At 46.6% G+C, this 16922-nt stretch overlaps 1 protein-coding gene across 1 annotated transcript in view; it reads right to left on the bottom strand.

Annotated features, from left to right (window-relative positions):
• MAJIN (membrane anchored junction protein) overlaps window positions 1-16922 on the bottom strand; it is a 98455-nt gene that overhangs the window by 16273 nt on the left and 65260 nt on the right. Inside the window, exon 7 of the mRNA XM_038389078.2 lies at window positions 1414-1468. Within this exon, the coding sequence (XP_038245006.2) occupies window positions 1414-1468 (55 nt within the window). The remainder of the gene's footprint in view (window positions 1-1413; window positions 1469-16922) is intronic.

The following is a 16922-nucleotide window of genomic DNA, read 5'->3' as shown; positions in this document are numbered from 1 at the left end:
CACTCTGGTGACCAACCTTCCTCCCCCATGCCACGCCCCATTGCCCCCAGCCAGCCCCTCGCTCTGGGGACCAACACCCCCTCCATGCTGTGCCCCATTGCCTCATTGTCCCTGGCTGGCTCCTTGCTGTGTGGGATACCCCAGAGAGAACTGGGGCCTGCTGAGCTCAGCCTCCCTGTACCAACCTCTCCTCCCCACCATAGGTGCGAACTCCGTGGGTGCTCTGGGGCTGGAGCACCCATGGGGGAAAATTGGTGAGTGCCCTGCACCCACCAGCAACTCCCTGACCCACCCCCCCACCCCAGCTCACCTCTGCCTCCTCCCCTGAGCACGCTGCTGCGTCCTGCTTCTCTCCCCTCCCTCCCTCCTTCCCAGCGCTTGCACTGCAAAACAGCTGTTTCGTGTGGCAAGCACTGGGAGGGAGGGGGAGGAGGAGGAACGCGGCGCGCTGGGGGAAGAGGTGGGGCTGGGGTGCGGATTTGGGGAGGGGTCCAATAAGGGCAGGGAGGGGTGGAGTCAGGGTGGGGCCAGGGGCAGGAGGGTGCAAGCACCCACCGGTGCCAACAAAAGTTGGCGCCTGTGCTCCCCGACCTCCATTGCAAACAAGAGCTCACTAAGCTGAAGGGAGCCCACCTAACTCAGTAAAAGGAGAGCCTGGCAAACCCAGTATCAGAAACCACGATTCCAAAAGCAGCAGCAAGACACCTCCTTCACCTTCTTCCTTCACAAGTCATTGCTTGTCCACCCCCGCCTCCCCACATGTCCTCTCTGAACACTGAATGCAGATTTATATGATGAAACTCTTCCTTTCTGGATAGGAGGCAAGCCTCGTGAGCTCAGAAACCCAGCCCAAAAGGAGCAGCATCAAGAATTCACCTTTCTCCTGCACAGCTGACCCTTTTCCTGCACAACTCACAGCCCTCCCATCTGCAGAATACTGACTTTCTGAGTTGACTTGTAGGTTCTAAAATTTAACATTGTTTTATTTTATTTTTAGTGCAGTTATGTACAAAAACAACAATAATAATTCTACATTTGTAAGTTCAACTTTCATAATAGATTGTACTACAAAACTTGTATAAGGTGAACTTAAATACTACTTCTTTTATCTTTTTTTACATAGCAAATATTTGTAATAAAAATAATAATTTGAGCACTGTACATTTTGTATTCTGTGTTGTAATTGAAATCAATATATTTGAAAATGTAGTAAACATCCAAAAATATTTAAATAAATGGTATTCTATTCTTGTTTAACAGTGTAATTAAAACTACCATTAATTTTTTTCATCTCATGATTAATCACAATTTTTTAACTCTTTGACAGTCCTAATATATGCTTTTACACTAGCAATTCTAAAAATCTGGCTGTAAAAGAAGGTAGTTATGCATTATGTATGTTCTATGGCTTACCATTCTGAAGTCACCTTTTGACTTGCTTCCAGTGTGAATATTTTCAGTTTCAGTTCTAAAAACAAACCAAATATATAGGGAGTGAAGTCTATGAGAAGTTACTAGAAGGGGATTTGATAGCTGCTTTCAACTACCTGTAAAGTTAGTTAAACACAGAGAGGCTAAGATGACAGAACCCAAGGCAGAAAAAGCCAAAGAGGCTGCCCACAGAAGAGAAATGGAGGTAAAGGAAAAAGAATGGAAGCATGCTGAGGAGGAAAAAGAGGCTGCCCACAGGAGAGAAATGGAGGCAAAGGAAAAAGAGTGGAAGCATGCACTGGAGATGAAGAAAGCAAAGGTTCAGCAGAATATACCAGATAACCCTAACAATCCTTACCCAACAATCCACAAATGGGAGCGACTATGTCCACAGTATGATGAATCCAGTGATATTGCTAAATATTTTCTCACCTTTGAGAGACTGTGCACATTCCATAAAATTCCTGAAGATCACAAGATGACCACATTGGTTGCAAAATTGATTGGAAGAGCTCTGGACACATTCAATAAGATGCCTATTGATGAGGCTTCTAACTATAATAAATTCAAGGATTTGGTTTTAAAGCAATTTCAAGTTACACCTGAAACTTACAGAGTAAAATTTAGAGCCCTTAAGAGAGGACCTAGACTAATTAATATGGCTTATCTAAACCAGATAAAGGATCTGTTAGATAAATGGGTCAAAGGAAGGGGTCTAACTAGCTTTGAAGGAATGTGTGATCTGATGGCTCAGGAGCAATTCCTGAATATGTCCAAGGAGGAAATAAAACAGTGCTTATGGTATAAGAAAATGGACTCAGCAGAAAGTCTTGCTTCCTTTGCTGATCAATACGAGCAGTCCCAGACCACCAGAGAGGCAGGGCAAACCAGAACAAAATGGATGGAGGGAGAAGAGAGAAACAACCCTGGTCACAGTTAGAGCGGATACCAGAAGGGACAACCTCAGACCACACCCTACTACCGGGGGCAGCAAAAGGCCCCAACTACACCTGGACACCAGGAAGACTGGCATCCTCAGAGACAGTTGGTAGTTCCAACTAAGTACCAGGTCAAGCTCTTGAGCTTAGCCCACGATCATCCTAGTGGCCATGCTGGGGTGAACAGAACTGAAGACCGGTTGGGGAGGTCATTCTACTGGGAGGGAATGGGCAAGGGTGTTTCTATCTATGTCCAGTCTTGTGAGGTATGCCAAAGAGTGGGAAAAACCCAAGACCGGTCAAAGCCCCTCCCCAGCCATTCCCCATCATTGAGGTTCCATTTCAGTGAGTAGCTGTGGATATTCTGGGTCCTTTTCCAAAAAAGACATCCAGAGGAAAGCAGTACATACTGACTTCCATGGATTTTGCCACTTGATGGCTGGAAGCAGTAGGTCTAAGCAACACCAGGGCTAAAAGTGTGTGCCAGGCACTAACAGACATTTTTGACAGTGTAGGTTGGCCCTCCGACATCCTCACAGATGCAGGAACTAATTTCCTGGCAGGAACTATAGAAAGCCTTTGGGAAACTCATGGGGTAAATCACTTGGTTGCCATCCCTTACCATCATCAAACAAATGGCCTGGTGGGAAAATTTAATGGGACTTTGGGGGCCATGATACATAAATCTTTTCATTTGGGATCCCATATCTCTGCTTCAGGTTTTGAACATAGCATCACAGACTTATGACCAGATGACACATCCTGACCCTCATCCTACATCTGTTATGGATGCTCAGCGGCTATCTTCTCAGGAAATGAAGTGTTCCCTAATGGTTCAAAGCATTCTTTTAAATAGCAGAAAGCCATCCACCAGATATATTTACTTTAATGAAACGGAGAAGATTATTCTGCATGGTTCTAGAAGAAAAGGACGCCTCCTTCACAGATTTCCACACAGTTTATTCTGGATTACCTCTTCTTCTTTGCTTTTGACTTGTCATATCAAGTGTGTCAGCAGCTCTTGTTATTAATCTCCAAGCATTTTTGACAAGTGCACCTTGCAAGCTGACACCTACATTCTTCATGTTCTCCTTCAGTGTCTCAAACCACCTTTTTCTAGGTCTTCCTCATGGTCTTTGTCCCATGACTATTAGCTATTTTACTCTCTGGCCAATGTATCCCATATCTTGTCATCTCACATGATCCAGTCATCTCAGTCAATACTCCCTCAGCTTTTCCCAGATGAGGGCTACCTACATCATGGCTCATAGCATTTCATTGCATAGCCTATCAGCTCTTGCCTTATCCACGGTCCACCTGAGCATTTTCATTTTACCAGTATGAAGTACTTATTTTTCCTCATTGGCCATCATTCCAACCCACACATCATGGCTGGCTTAATTATGGTCTTATACACTTTGCTCTTCAGCTTACTTGACATTTTCTTACCATAGAGAATTCCTGTCAACCTCCTCCATTTATCCAAGCACTCTTCCTGCAGCTTCTATCATCCACATCATGACTCAATATTGAACTGAGATATTTAAATTGTTGCACAGACATTAACTCTACATAATCTAGTTTTACTCGCTTCTTGTTATTTCTCTCGATGAAGTATCACATGTGTTGTGTGTCTCTTGTTGGCTGATTAGTAAACCTTTTTTTTTTCTAACGCAGTCCTCCATAGTTCTAGGTCATTTTCCAGTATGTATTTATCTTCACGGCACACCAGAATGTTATTGGTGAAAAGCATGTTCCATAGAGCCTCTCCCCTACTGATCTTTGGTGTAGGCCTACCTTCACAGTGAATGCAGCTTCTCACTATAGTTGTAGTACCCTTGTTCATGTCCTTGTTTTTTTTCCAACTAATAATGATTAGATTTTTAAAGGGTTAGGCAGACTCTTCCCAGCTTTAAGAGATCCCACAACTTCATGGGATATAAATTTGGTTCTGCTGGCTCTGGTGGGCCCCACTCTTGAATCTGTGGCTATGTGCACACTTTGTCATCTCTTGATAAAAGTAGCATTTCTGGTGGCGATTACCTCTGCCAAAAAAGTGGCAGAATTGCAGGCTTTAGTTCTGACCTCTCATATATTGTGTTCTATAAGGACAGTCTACTACCTTCACATACTACATTTCTCACTATAGTGGTGACAGATTTTCACCTAAATCAGTTTATATGCTTACCAACCTTTTTCTGAAGCCTCACTCTGACAAAGATTAGGACAGATTCTATGTGTGTGACATCCGCAGGGCATGAGGTTTTTACCTGGACAGGACTAACCACTTGATAATATCCCATCAATTGTTCATCTCCTTCACTGACAAAATTAAAAGGCAGGCTGCCTCCTCACAGAGGATATCCCCCTAGATCTCTTCCTGTATTCTACAGTGCTATGATATCACTAAAGTTCCTCCATCAGGAAGAGTTTCAGCACATTCTACACATTCTAAGCTGTTTCTTGGGTCTGGTGCCAATCAATGACATTTGTAGGGTTGCAACTTGATCATTTGTCCATACCTTCTATGGTGGGGTATACAAACCCCATACTGAACTTGAAGAGGTTAAAAGTCAATACTGGGCAGGGCTACCTAAGCCCCTCTGGGCATGCAGAGCATAGTCCAACTGGAGGACTAGGTTAAAAGGAAAGGCAAAGGGTAGTGGTCGGGCTGCAGGAGAGATTAATCCTTCTACAGACAGAAGAGGAGACCACAGAGCAGGTAAGGTTCATAGGCAGTGCTTTCTCCAACCCGCATTCACTTTGAGAACCAGTAGGTCCTGTAGGGCTCTGTTCATTTGCATTCTTTTTTAAAATGATTGAGTGTTTGGACTATAGAGGCCATGCCCCAAACTGAAGGAGCACATAGGTAGGAAGTGCCCCAGGGCAGTGGACTTAGACTGTCAGCACAGAAGACCCTGCCAGTGTTGCTTCCCATAGGACCATGGGGTGGGAGAGGGAGGGCCTGGGTCCCCCTACCACTTCCCCTTAAGGGCTGTTTCCCAGATGCTGGTGAAGGCCAAAAAATTCCCAATTTAGGGTCATGATTCAGGCATCTCTACTACCCTGACAGACAGCCAAGGGGCCAGAGGTCAGGTGTGCTAATCACTAGGCTACCCAGCCCTCCAACCACCTAATCAAAAGTGGTAAAGAATGCGGGCATCTTAGAATCCCAGGTATGAAAGTAAGCCAGAGAACAAAGAGAGAGAATGGGAAAAAAGATTTTGAGAAGTTGCTGATGTGAGTCCTGGAAAACCAGCCACAGCAGCTCCAGAACCAACCCCTGCAGCAGGTTGCTTCCCAGCATCAATGGCAGGCAGACCATCAACAGCAGCAGCAACAGTAGCTGATTAAAGAAATAGTATTGCAGCAGCAGAAGCAGCAGTCGCGGCTCATCCAGCAGATGACAATGCTCCTACCACCACCTGGAGCAGCAAGTCTCACCAAATGAGTGGGAGGTTCCATCTCAAAGCCATCCATCCTGGTGAAGCTAAGAAGGGGTCCACAGATGACCCTCATCACATTCAAGAGGGTCAGCACAGAAGTTCAATGGCCCATGGAAAGCTGGGCCCTATTGGCCCCCTAATTGATAGGTCTGGCCCAGGTCATGTATTGAGACCTTGACAGGATGGCCAGCCAGGACTACATCCAAGTCAAGGCAGCCATCCTCGATGCTTAGAACATCTCTCCTGAAACCTACCAACAGTGGTCCTGCCATAAGAAATTCTTGCTTGGGGCTTGGCCCTGGGCTGTCACCTCGAGTCTGAAAGAACATTGCTGGAGGTGGCTCCAGCCAGAGGGCTGCACAGGTGTTCAGGTGCCAGAAAAGGTCATCATGGGAGAAGTTCATGCAGATCCTCCCCATGGGGGGGCATGAATAAGTGATGAGGCACCATCCCAAAACTCTTGCAGAGGCTGTTGCCCTAGTGGAGAACTATCTGATGTCCCTCAAGCCTGAAGCAAAAACACCAAAGGTTGGTCCAGTGTACCCCTGGGGCCCATACACTACCAATCCCTGAATCCAACTGAAGGGATCCTGGGGAACTGGGGCATCAAACCCCAGTAAGGGGAGTACATTCACATTGGTCCAGAAGCCCACCCTCAGCCTGATAGGAGAGATCCAAGCCTAGTGGGGCAATGTTATCCCCTCAGGAGAATTAATGAATTAACATTCAACTACAAGGGCTTGCTTCAGCTGTGGGCAACATGGCCATTTCCAGCAGGACTACCAGTTCATGGATTGTAATTACAAGCAAGCATGGACAGCAGACAGCCAGGCTCAGAAGAGAGGCCCAGGGAAAATGTTCATTCCCATACAGGTGGATGGAGTAACTGTACAAAGTCTGATAAACTCTGGCTGAAACCAGACCCTGGTCAAGGAACAACTGGTGGGGTGGGCAGGAAAGCACAGAGGTACAATATACCTCCAGTGTATCCACAGAGACATATGACCCTACTCAATGAGAGAGGTGAGGTTGACTGTGCAAAACCACACCAAGATGGTGCAGGCCAGAGTGGCCAAAGATTTGGCCTATCCGGTCATCCTGGGGAGAGACTGGAGGTTGTTCCGAGACAGGGTGGTTATCCTTAATGGAGGCAAAGGCCAAAATACCCTGGAAGACAGGAGATAGTCGTGGTGGCTAGGAAAGGACACCATGAGGATAGTGCTTGAGAGGAGGACTAAGTTCTGGGTGAAGGACCTCCTTACAAATGAATGACCATACACCAGGGCCTAATTAGAACAGTAAGGGTCTGACTCCACCCCTCAATAACCAAACTGGGGGTCAGTTTTTGAACAGCTTGTCTGGGGGGAGAGATAGCTCAGTGGTTTGAGCATTGGCCTGCTAAACCCAGCATTGTGAATTCAATCCTTGAGGGGGCCATTTAGGGATCTGGGGCAAAAATTGGGGATTGGTCCTGCTTTGAGCAGGGGGTTAGACTGAGATGACCTCCTGAGGTCCCTTCCAACCCTGATATTTTATGAACACAGTACTAGACCCTCAGTTATTGAAACAGTGGTCCCATTTTGAGCTGGTTGAGAAAAGGGCATATCAGGCCATGAGGGATTCCAAGATGGGGGAGGATAGAATGCTGCTGCTAAGAACCAAGAAAGTTCCAAAAGCCGGTGCTCCAGCTGGCCCAGGTAATACCACCTGGGGGCCACCTGGGGAGAGAAATGACACTTGACAGAATGGCTATGCAAATCTACTAGCTGGTGTCCATTCAGAGGTGTGAGACTTTTGTGTGTTATGCCCCAAGTGCCAATGGGCGGGGCTACTGCTATCATTCAAGGACTGTACTAAGATTATACACAATAAACAGGAGAAATGTGGGACCAGAAATCAATTAACCAAAATAAGTGTGTCGGAAATTAGGCTCAACTGACAGGCAAAATAATAAGAGGCCGGGCTATACTGCCCATAACTCATAAGCACGGCCATACTGTGTGAGATGAATGGTCCATCTAGCCCAGTATCCTGTCTGCCAACAGTGGCCAATGCCAGGTGCTTCAGAGGGAATGAACAGAAAAGGCAATTATCAAGTCATCCATCCACTCTCATCCACTCACAGCTTCTGGCAGTCAGAGGCTAGGGACACCCAGAGCATGGGCTTGAATCCCTGACCATCTTGGCTAATTGTCATTGATGGATCTATCCTCCATCAACTTATCTAATTCTTTTGGCCTTCACAACATCCCCTGGCAATGGGTTCTACAAGTTGACTGTGCGTTGGGTAAAGAAGTACTTCCTTTTATTTGTTTTAAACCTGCTGCCGCCTATTAATTTCCTTGAGTGACCCCCAGTTCTTGTGTTATGTGAAAGATAAATAACACTTCTTTCACACCATTCATGATTTTATAGACCTCTGTCATACCCCCCCTTAGTCATCTTTTTTCCAAATTGAAAATTCCCGGTCTTTTTAACCTCTCCTCACTTCAAAGCTATTCAATACCTGTAATCATTTTTGTTGCCCTTCTCTGAACCTTTTCCAATTCTAATAGATCTTTTTTGAGATGGAGTGACCAGAACTGCACACAGTATCCATGGTTGGGCATACCATGGATTTATATAGTGGCATTGTGATATTTTCTGTCCTATTATCTATCTATCTATCTTTTCTAATGGTTCCTAACATTCTCTTTGCTTTTTTGACAGCTGTTGCACTTTGAGGCCCTCATAAAGAGATTGTAGGAGGCAAAGCCGGTGTGACAGGGTCAGGCCAGATGGCTAGAGGAGAGTGGTGAAGCCTCAAAAAATTGGGTAGAAACTCATAAATGTTCCTCTCTATGGAAATCTTTAGGAAAAGATGAACGATTTATACGATCTGTGGTGGAAGGCAGGTATATTAGCCCCAGGATAAGCAGGTCCCTTTTCCCTTGGTACTGATCAGAGGTTAATTAGGACACCTGGGGCTTGCCAGAACCTGTTAAAAGCCTCCCCTCCAATCAGATAGGAGCATGTGATCGAAGTTTTGGGAGGAAAGCATGCAACTGGAAAGCTGAGCAGTGCAGATGCTGACAAGCACCAAGAGGAAAACCCTACAGGTACAGAGGCAAAAGGCAGGGGAAACCCTACCCAACAGGATGAACAGCCGGAGCGGAAAAACTGAAATGGGTGCCTGGTTTGTTGCCACCACACCCGGAGGGGCTACCAGAGACTAAGAGGCTCCCCTCCTGCTCCCCCCATCAGGGAGGCCGGAAGGCAAGGTATGGACAGCAAGCCCAGGGGTGTGGGGAAATTCAGAGGTAGAGAGGAAGTGGAAGCATGGAACTCACTGAGGCAGAGAAGGAGCTCTGTCACAATGGCTACAACACTGGCTGACTGAAAGAAGAAGGGGAGAGCTTCACCATCATGGCTGCCACTCCCAGCATTTTCTGGGACCCTGGACCATCTTCATCCTAATCCTGAGAAATGTCCTGCCCAGAAAGGACCAGAGAGAGGGATACATATGACACTGCCACCTCCATTGGCTAAGGCTAAATCGTGAATATCAGCTGGGATGGAACTTTGTCACCCTCCTCCCATGTGTGTGTTTTCCCTTCCTCACCTAATTTCTTCTCTTTCCTATCCCTTTTTTTTTCCTGTGGCTTAGCCAGCTACATTGCATATTTTCTTGCAACACTGTTGTAAGTCTGTGACCAGAAAGACAACTAAAAGCAATGCCCTAAACAGCCTAATGCTGGTACAAGTTTTCCAGGTCTCAAAGTGGCTAATAAAACCATGTGCCAGGGTTTCTCCAGTAGTGAGGTTGCAAGTGAAAGTCAACACCAGATACAGAAGCTGCTTTTGTCTTTACTCTTCTTCTCTCTCTCCTCCTCTGTGTGTGTGTGTGTCTTTCTTCTAGGAAATGGAATCAGACTTTAACAACAGCAACTCCTGCCCATGTCAACTCACTTTTTCTCAAAAAGGACAATTAATTACCATCTAAGGGCATGGCTACACTTGCAGATGTAGAGCACTTTGAGTTAAACCCACCTTTGGAGAGCACAGTAGGGAAACTGCTGCAGTCTGTCCATACTGACAGCTGCAAGCGCACTGGCATTTGCAGCACTTGCAGCGGCATTGGGAGCGATGCATTATGGGCAGCTATCCCACAGAGCACCTCTTCTCATTCTGGTGCTGTGGCTTGTGGGCAGTGGGTGCAGGGCATTCTGGGTCCTGTCCCAATACCCCGTTAATCATCAGTTAGCATCCTAGCAATCCCTGTGCTTCTGTACACATTTGGTGCCATCTTTCAACGTTTTTTGTACTGCATGCTCTGTCTTCCCTTTCAGTCTGTGGGAAGGGAGCCCGAACTGCTGAGGAGTATGCTGAAGAGTCTCACCAGCACGTCACATTTGGCAGTCGAGTTATTCCTTATGATCCAAAGTGACAGTAAGGGCTCTGACGATATCGACTTGAATAACGCATATGACACGAGTTTGCTTGTGGCATTCACGAACATGCTCACCACCATGGAATGCCACTTTTGGGCTCAGGAAACAAGCACTGAGTGGTGGGATCACATAGTCATGAAAGTCTGGGATGATGAGCAATGGCTGCAGAACTTTTGGATGATAAAAGCCACTTCCATGGAACTGCGTGATGAGCTTGCCCACACCCTGTGGTGCAAGGACACGAGATTGAGAGCTGCCCTGATGGTGGAGAAGCAGGTGACTATTGCAATTTGGAAACTGGTGTAATAAATACAAAGGGAAGGGTGAACACCTTTAAATCCCTCCTGACCAGAGGAAAAACCCTTTAATCTGGAAAGGGTTAAGAAGCTAAAATAACCTCACTGGCATCTGGCCAAAATGACCAATGAGGAGACAAAATACTTTCAAAGCTGGAGGAGGGGCAGGGGGAAACAAAGGGTTCTCTCTCTGTGTGTGTGTGTGTGATGCTTTTGCTGGGACCAGAGCAGGAATGCAGGTCAGAATTCCTGTAAAAAGTCAGTAAGCAATCTAGTTAGATATGCGTTAGATTCTGTTTTGTTTAAATGGCTGATAAAATAAGTTGTGCTGAATGGGATGTATATTCCTGTTTTTGTGTCTTTTTGTAACTTAAGGTTTTGCCTAGAGGGATTCTCTATGTTTTGAATCTGATTACCCTGTAAGGTATTTACCATCCTGATTTGACAGAGGTGATTCTTTTACTTTTTCTTTAATTAAAATTCTTCAAGAACCTGTTTGCTTTTTCCTTGTTCTTAAGATCCAAGGGTTTGGGTCTATGTTCACCTATGCAAATTGGTGAGGATTTTTATCAAGCCTTCCCCAGAAAAGGGGGTGTAGTGCTTGGGGTGATATTTTTGAGGGGAGACGTTTCCAAGTGGGCACTTCCCCTGTTCTGTGTGTAACACTTTGGTGGTGGCAGCTTTTAACCTAAGCTGGTAAGAATAAGCTTAGGGGGTCTTTCATGCAGGTCCCCACATCTGTACCCTAGAGTTCAGAGTAGGAAGGAACCTTGACAGCTGGCAACTCCAAACAGTTACTGATCGGTCGCTAACCAGTTTGGAGAGGGAAAGTCGACCGTTGGAATCGTGCTGATGCAAGTTTGTAGGGCCATTAATCGCATCCTGCTCAGAAGAACCATGACTCTGGGTAACATGCATGACATTGTGGAGGGCTTTGCACAAATGGGTTTCCCTAACTGTGGAACGGCAATAGATGGCACGCATATTCCAATTCTGGCACCAGCCCACCTAGCCTCCGAGTAAGTTAATTGGAAGGAGTATTTCTCTATAGTTCTCCAGGCGCTTGTGGATCACCGTGGGCATCTCATTGACGTTAACACAGGTTGGCCTGGAAAGGTGCATGAGACACACATCTTTTGGAACACTGGCCTGTTCAGGAAGCTGCAAACTGGGACTTTTTTCCCAAACCAGAAGATCACCATAGGGGAAGTCGAAATGCCCACTGTGATCCTTGGAGAAACCACTTACCTTTAATGCTGTGGCTCATGAAACCCTACACAGGGAGCCTTGACATCAGCAAGGAGCGGTTCAACAACAGGCTGAGCCGGTGCAGAATGACTGTGGAGTGTGCTTTTAGCTGTTTAAAGGCCCGATGGTGCTCTCTGTATGGGAAGCTGGACCTGGCTGATGACAGCATCCCCTTGGTTATACCTGCATGCTGTACCCTCCATAACATTTGTGAAGGGAAGAGTGAATGATTCACTCAGGCATGGAACTCAGAGGTTCAACACCTGGAGGCTGAATTTGAACAGCCAGAGAGCAGTGCTATAAGAGGGGACCAGCAAAGGGCTCCAAGGACTAGGGATGCTTTGAGGGAGCAATTTGCGGCTGAAAGCCACCAGTAATGTCTGGTGCCCTGCACAGGAGTGAAGTGCAGTGGTTCCAATATTAGTAGGAATCTGTGTTTGCTATGCTGACTTGTGGTGCCTGTTTCTTTCCTGTGCTAAGATATCTTTTACTTTATGCAATAATAATGTTTTCAAAAGCCAAAAAATCCATTTATTAAAAAGAAACACAACTGCTTGGGAAACAGAAAGGGAAAGGGGATGGGGTGGGGAACAGTACAATCACAAATTTGCGTATGTCGTGTTATCATACTCAGCCTTCCTGTCTGGAGTGCTACACTTCAGGATGTCTATACTGATGGGGGTTGAGTGCAGTGGGTAAGGTTCATAAGGATAAGGATAAGGGTTTTCAGGGCTGGGTGGTGAAGCTACAGGTGTTGAAGGCAGCTGGTGGTGGTAAGAACCCAGATGTTGGGGAAAGTGGGGGCACAAGTGAAAGAGTTTTTGGACAAGGGCTGCAGAGCAGGGCGGGCACGGTAGTGCTGCACCTGTATGGCTACGAGTGCCTGGATAGAGTCCGCTTGGCACTCCATTATGCTTATCAGCCAATCCGTGCTTTGCTGCCGGAGCACCGCGCTTTTGTGCCAGCACTTCTTATTCTGCTGGCAGATACTCCTTTCACTGTCCCACCACTCCTGCACTTTTTGATTTTCATTACTTGAATGCTGCATTACTTCATGCAACATGTCTTCCTTGCTTCTACGTGGCCTCTGTCTGATTCTTTGGAGTCTTTCAGCCAGTGATAACATGGACAGCTGAGATCTCAAGGTTGCATCTGTAAAGGCAAAATGCAACACTTAACAGAGGCAGCATTGTTCACACCAGACAGAGCAATGATTCCCCCATACTTAAGGGCAAGCACAGTATACACAATAGCATCATTTGCCCATCCCAAAGTGAGCACACATAACACACGGGAACCCCAAAATGGTGAGTAAGCACAGGGTCAAGCGTGACTGATTGTTTCACAGCTGTACTGTCCTTTGGGTTTCTGCGCCTTGGGGAGAGCCAACAGTGGCAGGGGGCCCTTATACTGAACACTGTCCCCACATTTTCCACAGGCGTTCGTCCTGGAAGATATCTCGCTGGGAAGCAAGGAAGGGTCTTCTTCTGCAATGCAGATTCCACCCTGGCCCATATGCAGCTTGTCTTTGTGCAGCAATGGTCTCCCCCACCCCTCACAGCACAGTGGCGTGGACAAGTTAGCCTTACTGGGATAAGGACCACAGTGGCTCTCCTGAGAAACCTGCGCAAGCGCATTGCCCAAGTTCTTGATGAGACCTTTGAAGAGATCACTGAGAAAGATTACCGCGATGTGAGAGAGCACATCAATGCCCTATTCCACATCTAGGCATGCATGCAGCCGTAACTCTCCTCGCCCAAGAGCCCGCACCGAATAACTTCCTTCCCAAAATAAAAGCCGCTTACCGGGAACCTCCTCTGGTGTTTGTCCTTCCCCAAGCACCAGCCACCGCAACTGGCTACCTTCCTCCTGGCTTGAGAACAGCTATTGGCTCCATGCATCTAGGGATTCCGGGGTGTCTTCCTCCGCCTCAGCACCCTCACTCCTGCTTTATTCCTCCTCCTCCTGCCTTGTTGCACTGGGCTCTGAAGTGTCTATGGTGGTCCTCAGAATGGAGATGGGGTTGCCCCCAAGTATCACGTCCAGCTCTTTGGAGAAATGGCAGACCACAGGGTCAGCACCAGAGCGGCTGTTTGCCTTGCAGGCTTTGTGGTAGGCATTCCACAGCTCCTTCACTTTTATCCTGAACTGCAATGCATCCCAGTCATGGCCCCTTTCCATCATGTCCCTTGATAGCTGCCCAAAGGTATCGTAATTCCTGTGGCTGGAGCGCAGCTGGGACTGGACAGCTTCCTCCTTCCAAACACTGATGAGGTCCAACACCTCGCCATTGCTCCATACTAGGGATCGCCTGGCGTGTGGCTGCATGGTCACCTGGAAAGATTCGCTGAGAGCACTCCATGCCTGGCTAAGTCAACAGGAAGGGGATTTTCAAAATTCCCAGAGAATTTAAAGGGCAGGTCTGACAGTTGGTCACCTGAGGGCAGGGCAGTAGAGTTCAAAGTGATGACCAGAGTGGCTAGAACAGGCATTGTGGGACACTTCTGGAGGCCGATCAGAGCGCACTAACAGACCAAGGCGTCCACACTGGTGCTGCTGTGCTCCAGCAGGAGTGCACCAAATGTTATTCCACTTGCCGAGGTGGAGTACCAGGAGCGCTCTAGCTGCAGAGTCAGAGCACTCTACGTGCCTTGCCAGTGTGGACGGGTAGTGAGCTAGTGCACCCGGGACTCCTTTAATGTGCTCTAACTCGCAAGTGTAGCCAAGCCCTGAGTGATTGTCAAATAAGTTCCTTCTAAAGACTCTCTACAGCTACAGGAAAAGGGAACAAGTGATGCAGATAAAATAAAAATCTTATTTAATGCTTTACATTTCAAATGCTTTAATTGTTTTTCTCTCTTTTCTGTGACTTTAATAAAAGGTTAAAAAGATTTCAATAGTGTGTTTGCCACAATACTAAGCAGGCTGAGGTCTCTGTTAACCAAAACTTGAACCTTGTTTAAAACTGTTTAATGTTGGACAGTTTCAGGTTCATATTAATACCTTTGACCCTCCAGACCCACATATTCCATCTAAATTAATATGACAGGGTCTGATTTGGTACCTTCCTTCCTGTTCAATATAGTATAATATATCAGCAGTGCCATCAGTGGGTACCTGCATGGCACATCTTTTAATGTGCAAAAGGAACACTCTGCATGGTAGATGGATTGCTCGAAGCCCCAAACATTGCTGACCACAGCCCCTGAATCTGGGAGTCTCCTAAGGAAGCTCCCCATCTGAGACAGGGGGCACCTGTGACCAAAGCCAGGAAGGGTAAGGTTGCGGGGAAAAGAAATCTCTTTGCACACATCGCACATCCACCAATCCAGGGAGGACAAGGCACTTGCAAGCACATGAGTCAGCATATCCAGTGACATGAAGGATGGTAGACAGACTTCAACCATCTCTGCATGACTCTAAAATGAAGCCTGGCATGCTGAGTCACATACATGCAAGCTACCATGTGTCCCAGAAGTGTCAGGCAATTCCTTACTGTTGTATGAGGATGCACCATGAAATCTTTGCACAAGCCTTAAATTGTCTGAAAACTGGCTTGAGGCTTGCTGTGATGGAGTTGAGAACCAATCCTATGAATTTGATTCTCTACACAGGGAGAAAAACTGATTTGTACTTGTTGATCAACCGGCCCAATGAACTGAAGAGGGACTGGATCTTCTTGATAGCTATTTCCTTTTGACAGCTGGATCAGCTCCGAACCAACCAATCATCCAGATGTGGATAAAATTTGATGCCCACCTGACAATGTGCTGCAACCACTGTCATGAACTTGGTGAAGACTCAAGGAGCTGAAGGGGAGGATTATAAATTGATAATGAACATTTGCTTCAACAAACTTTAGAAACCTATGATCCAGGTGAATGGCCATACGGAAGCAAGTATCAGAGGGGTTGCCGTATTAGTCTGGATCTGTAAAAGCAGCAAAGAGTCCTGTGGCACCTTATAGACTAACAGACATATTGGAGCATAAGCTTTCATGGGTGAATACCCACTTCATCGGATGTATGTAGTGGAAATTTCCAGAGGCAGGTATAAATATGCAAGCAAGAATCAGGCTAGGGATAACGAGGTTAGTTCAATCAGGGAGGATAAGGCCCTCTTCTAGCAGTTGAGGTGTGAACACCAAGGGAAGAGAAACTGCTTTTGTAGTTGGCTAGCCATTCGCAGTCTTTGTTTAATCCTGAGCTGATGGTGTCAAATTTGCAAATGAACTGAAGCATAGCAGTTTCTCTTTGAAGTCTGGTCCTGAAGTTTTTTTGCTGCAGGATAGCTACCTTTAAATCTGCTATTGTGTGTTCTGGGATACTGAAGTGTTCTCTTACAGGTTTTTATATATTGCCATTCCTAATATCTGATTTGTGTCCATTTATGCTTTTACATAGGGACTGTCCAGTTTGGTCAATGTACATAGCAGAGGGGCATTGCTGGCACATGATGGTGTATATTACATTGGTGGACATGCAGGTGAATGAACCACTGATGGTGTGGCTGATCTGGTTAGGTCCTGTGATGGTATCACTGGTGTAGATTTGTGGGCAGAGTTGGCATCGAGGTTTGTTGCATGGATCGGTTCCTGAGTTAGAATTACTATGGTGTGGTGTGTAGTTGCTGGTGAGAATATGCTTCAGGTTGGCGGGTTGGCTGTGGGCGAGGACTAGCCTGCCTCCCAAGGCCTGTGAAAGTGAGGGATCATTGTCCAGGATGGGTTGTAGATCACTGATGATGCGTTGGAGAGGCTTTAGCTGAGGACTGTATGTGATGGCCAGTGGAGTTCTGTTGGTTTCTTTCTTGGGCTTGTCTTGCAGCAGGAGGCTTCTGGGTACAAATCTGGCTCTGTTGATCTGTTTCCTTCTTTTCTCGTGTGGGTATTTTAGTTTTGAGAATGCTTGGTGAAGATCTTGTAGGTGTTGGTCTCTGTCTGAGGGGTTGGAGCAAATGCAGTTGTACCTCAGTGCTTGGCTGTAGACAATGGATCGTGTGGTGTGTCCGGGATGGAAGCTGGAGGCATGAAGGTAGGCATAGCGGTCGGTGGGTTTTCGGTATAGGGTGGTGTTAACGTAACTGTCACTTATTTGCACTGTGGTGTCTAGGAAGTGGACCTCCCATGTGGAT

The sequence above is a fragment of the Dermochelys coriacea genome, chromosome 2, assembly GCF_009764565.3.
Source record: "Dermochelys coriacea isolate rDerCor1 chromosome 2, rDerCor1.pri.v4, whole genome shotgun sequence".
NCBI classification, from domain to species: Eukaryota; Metazoa; Chordata; order Testudines; family Dermochelyidae; genus Dermochelys; species Dermochelys coriacea.
Note: the sequence above shows the minus strand (reverse complement) of the source record. Positions and strands in the feature narration are given on the sequence as shown.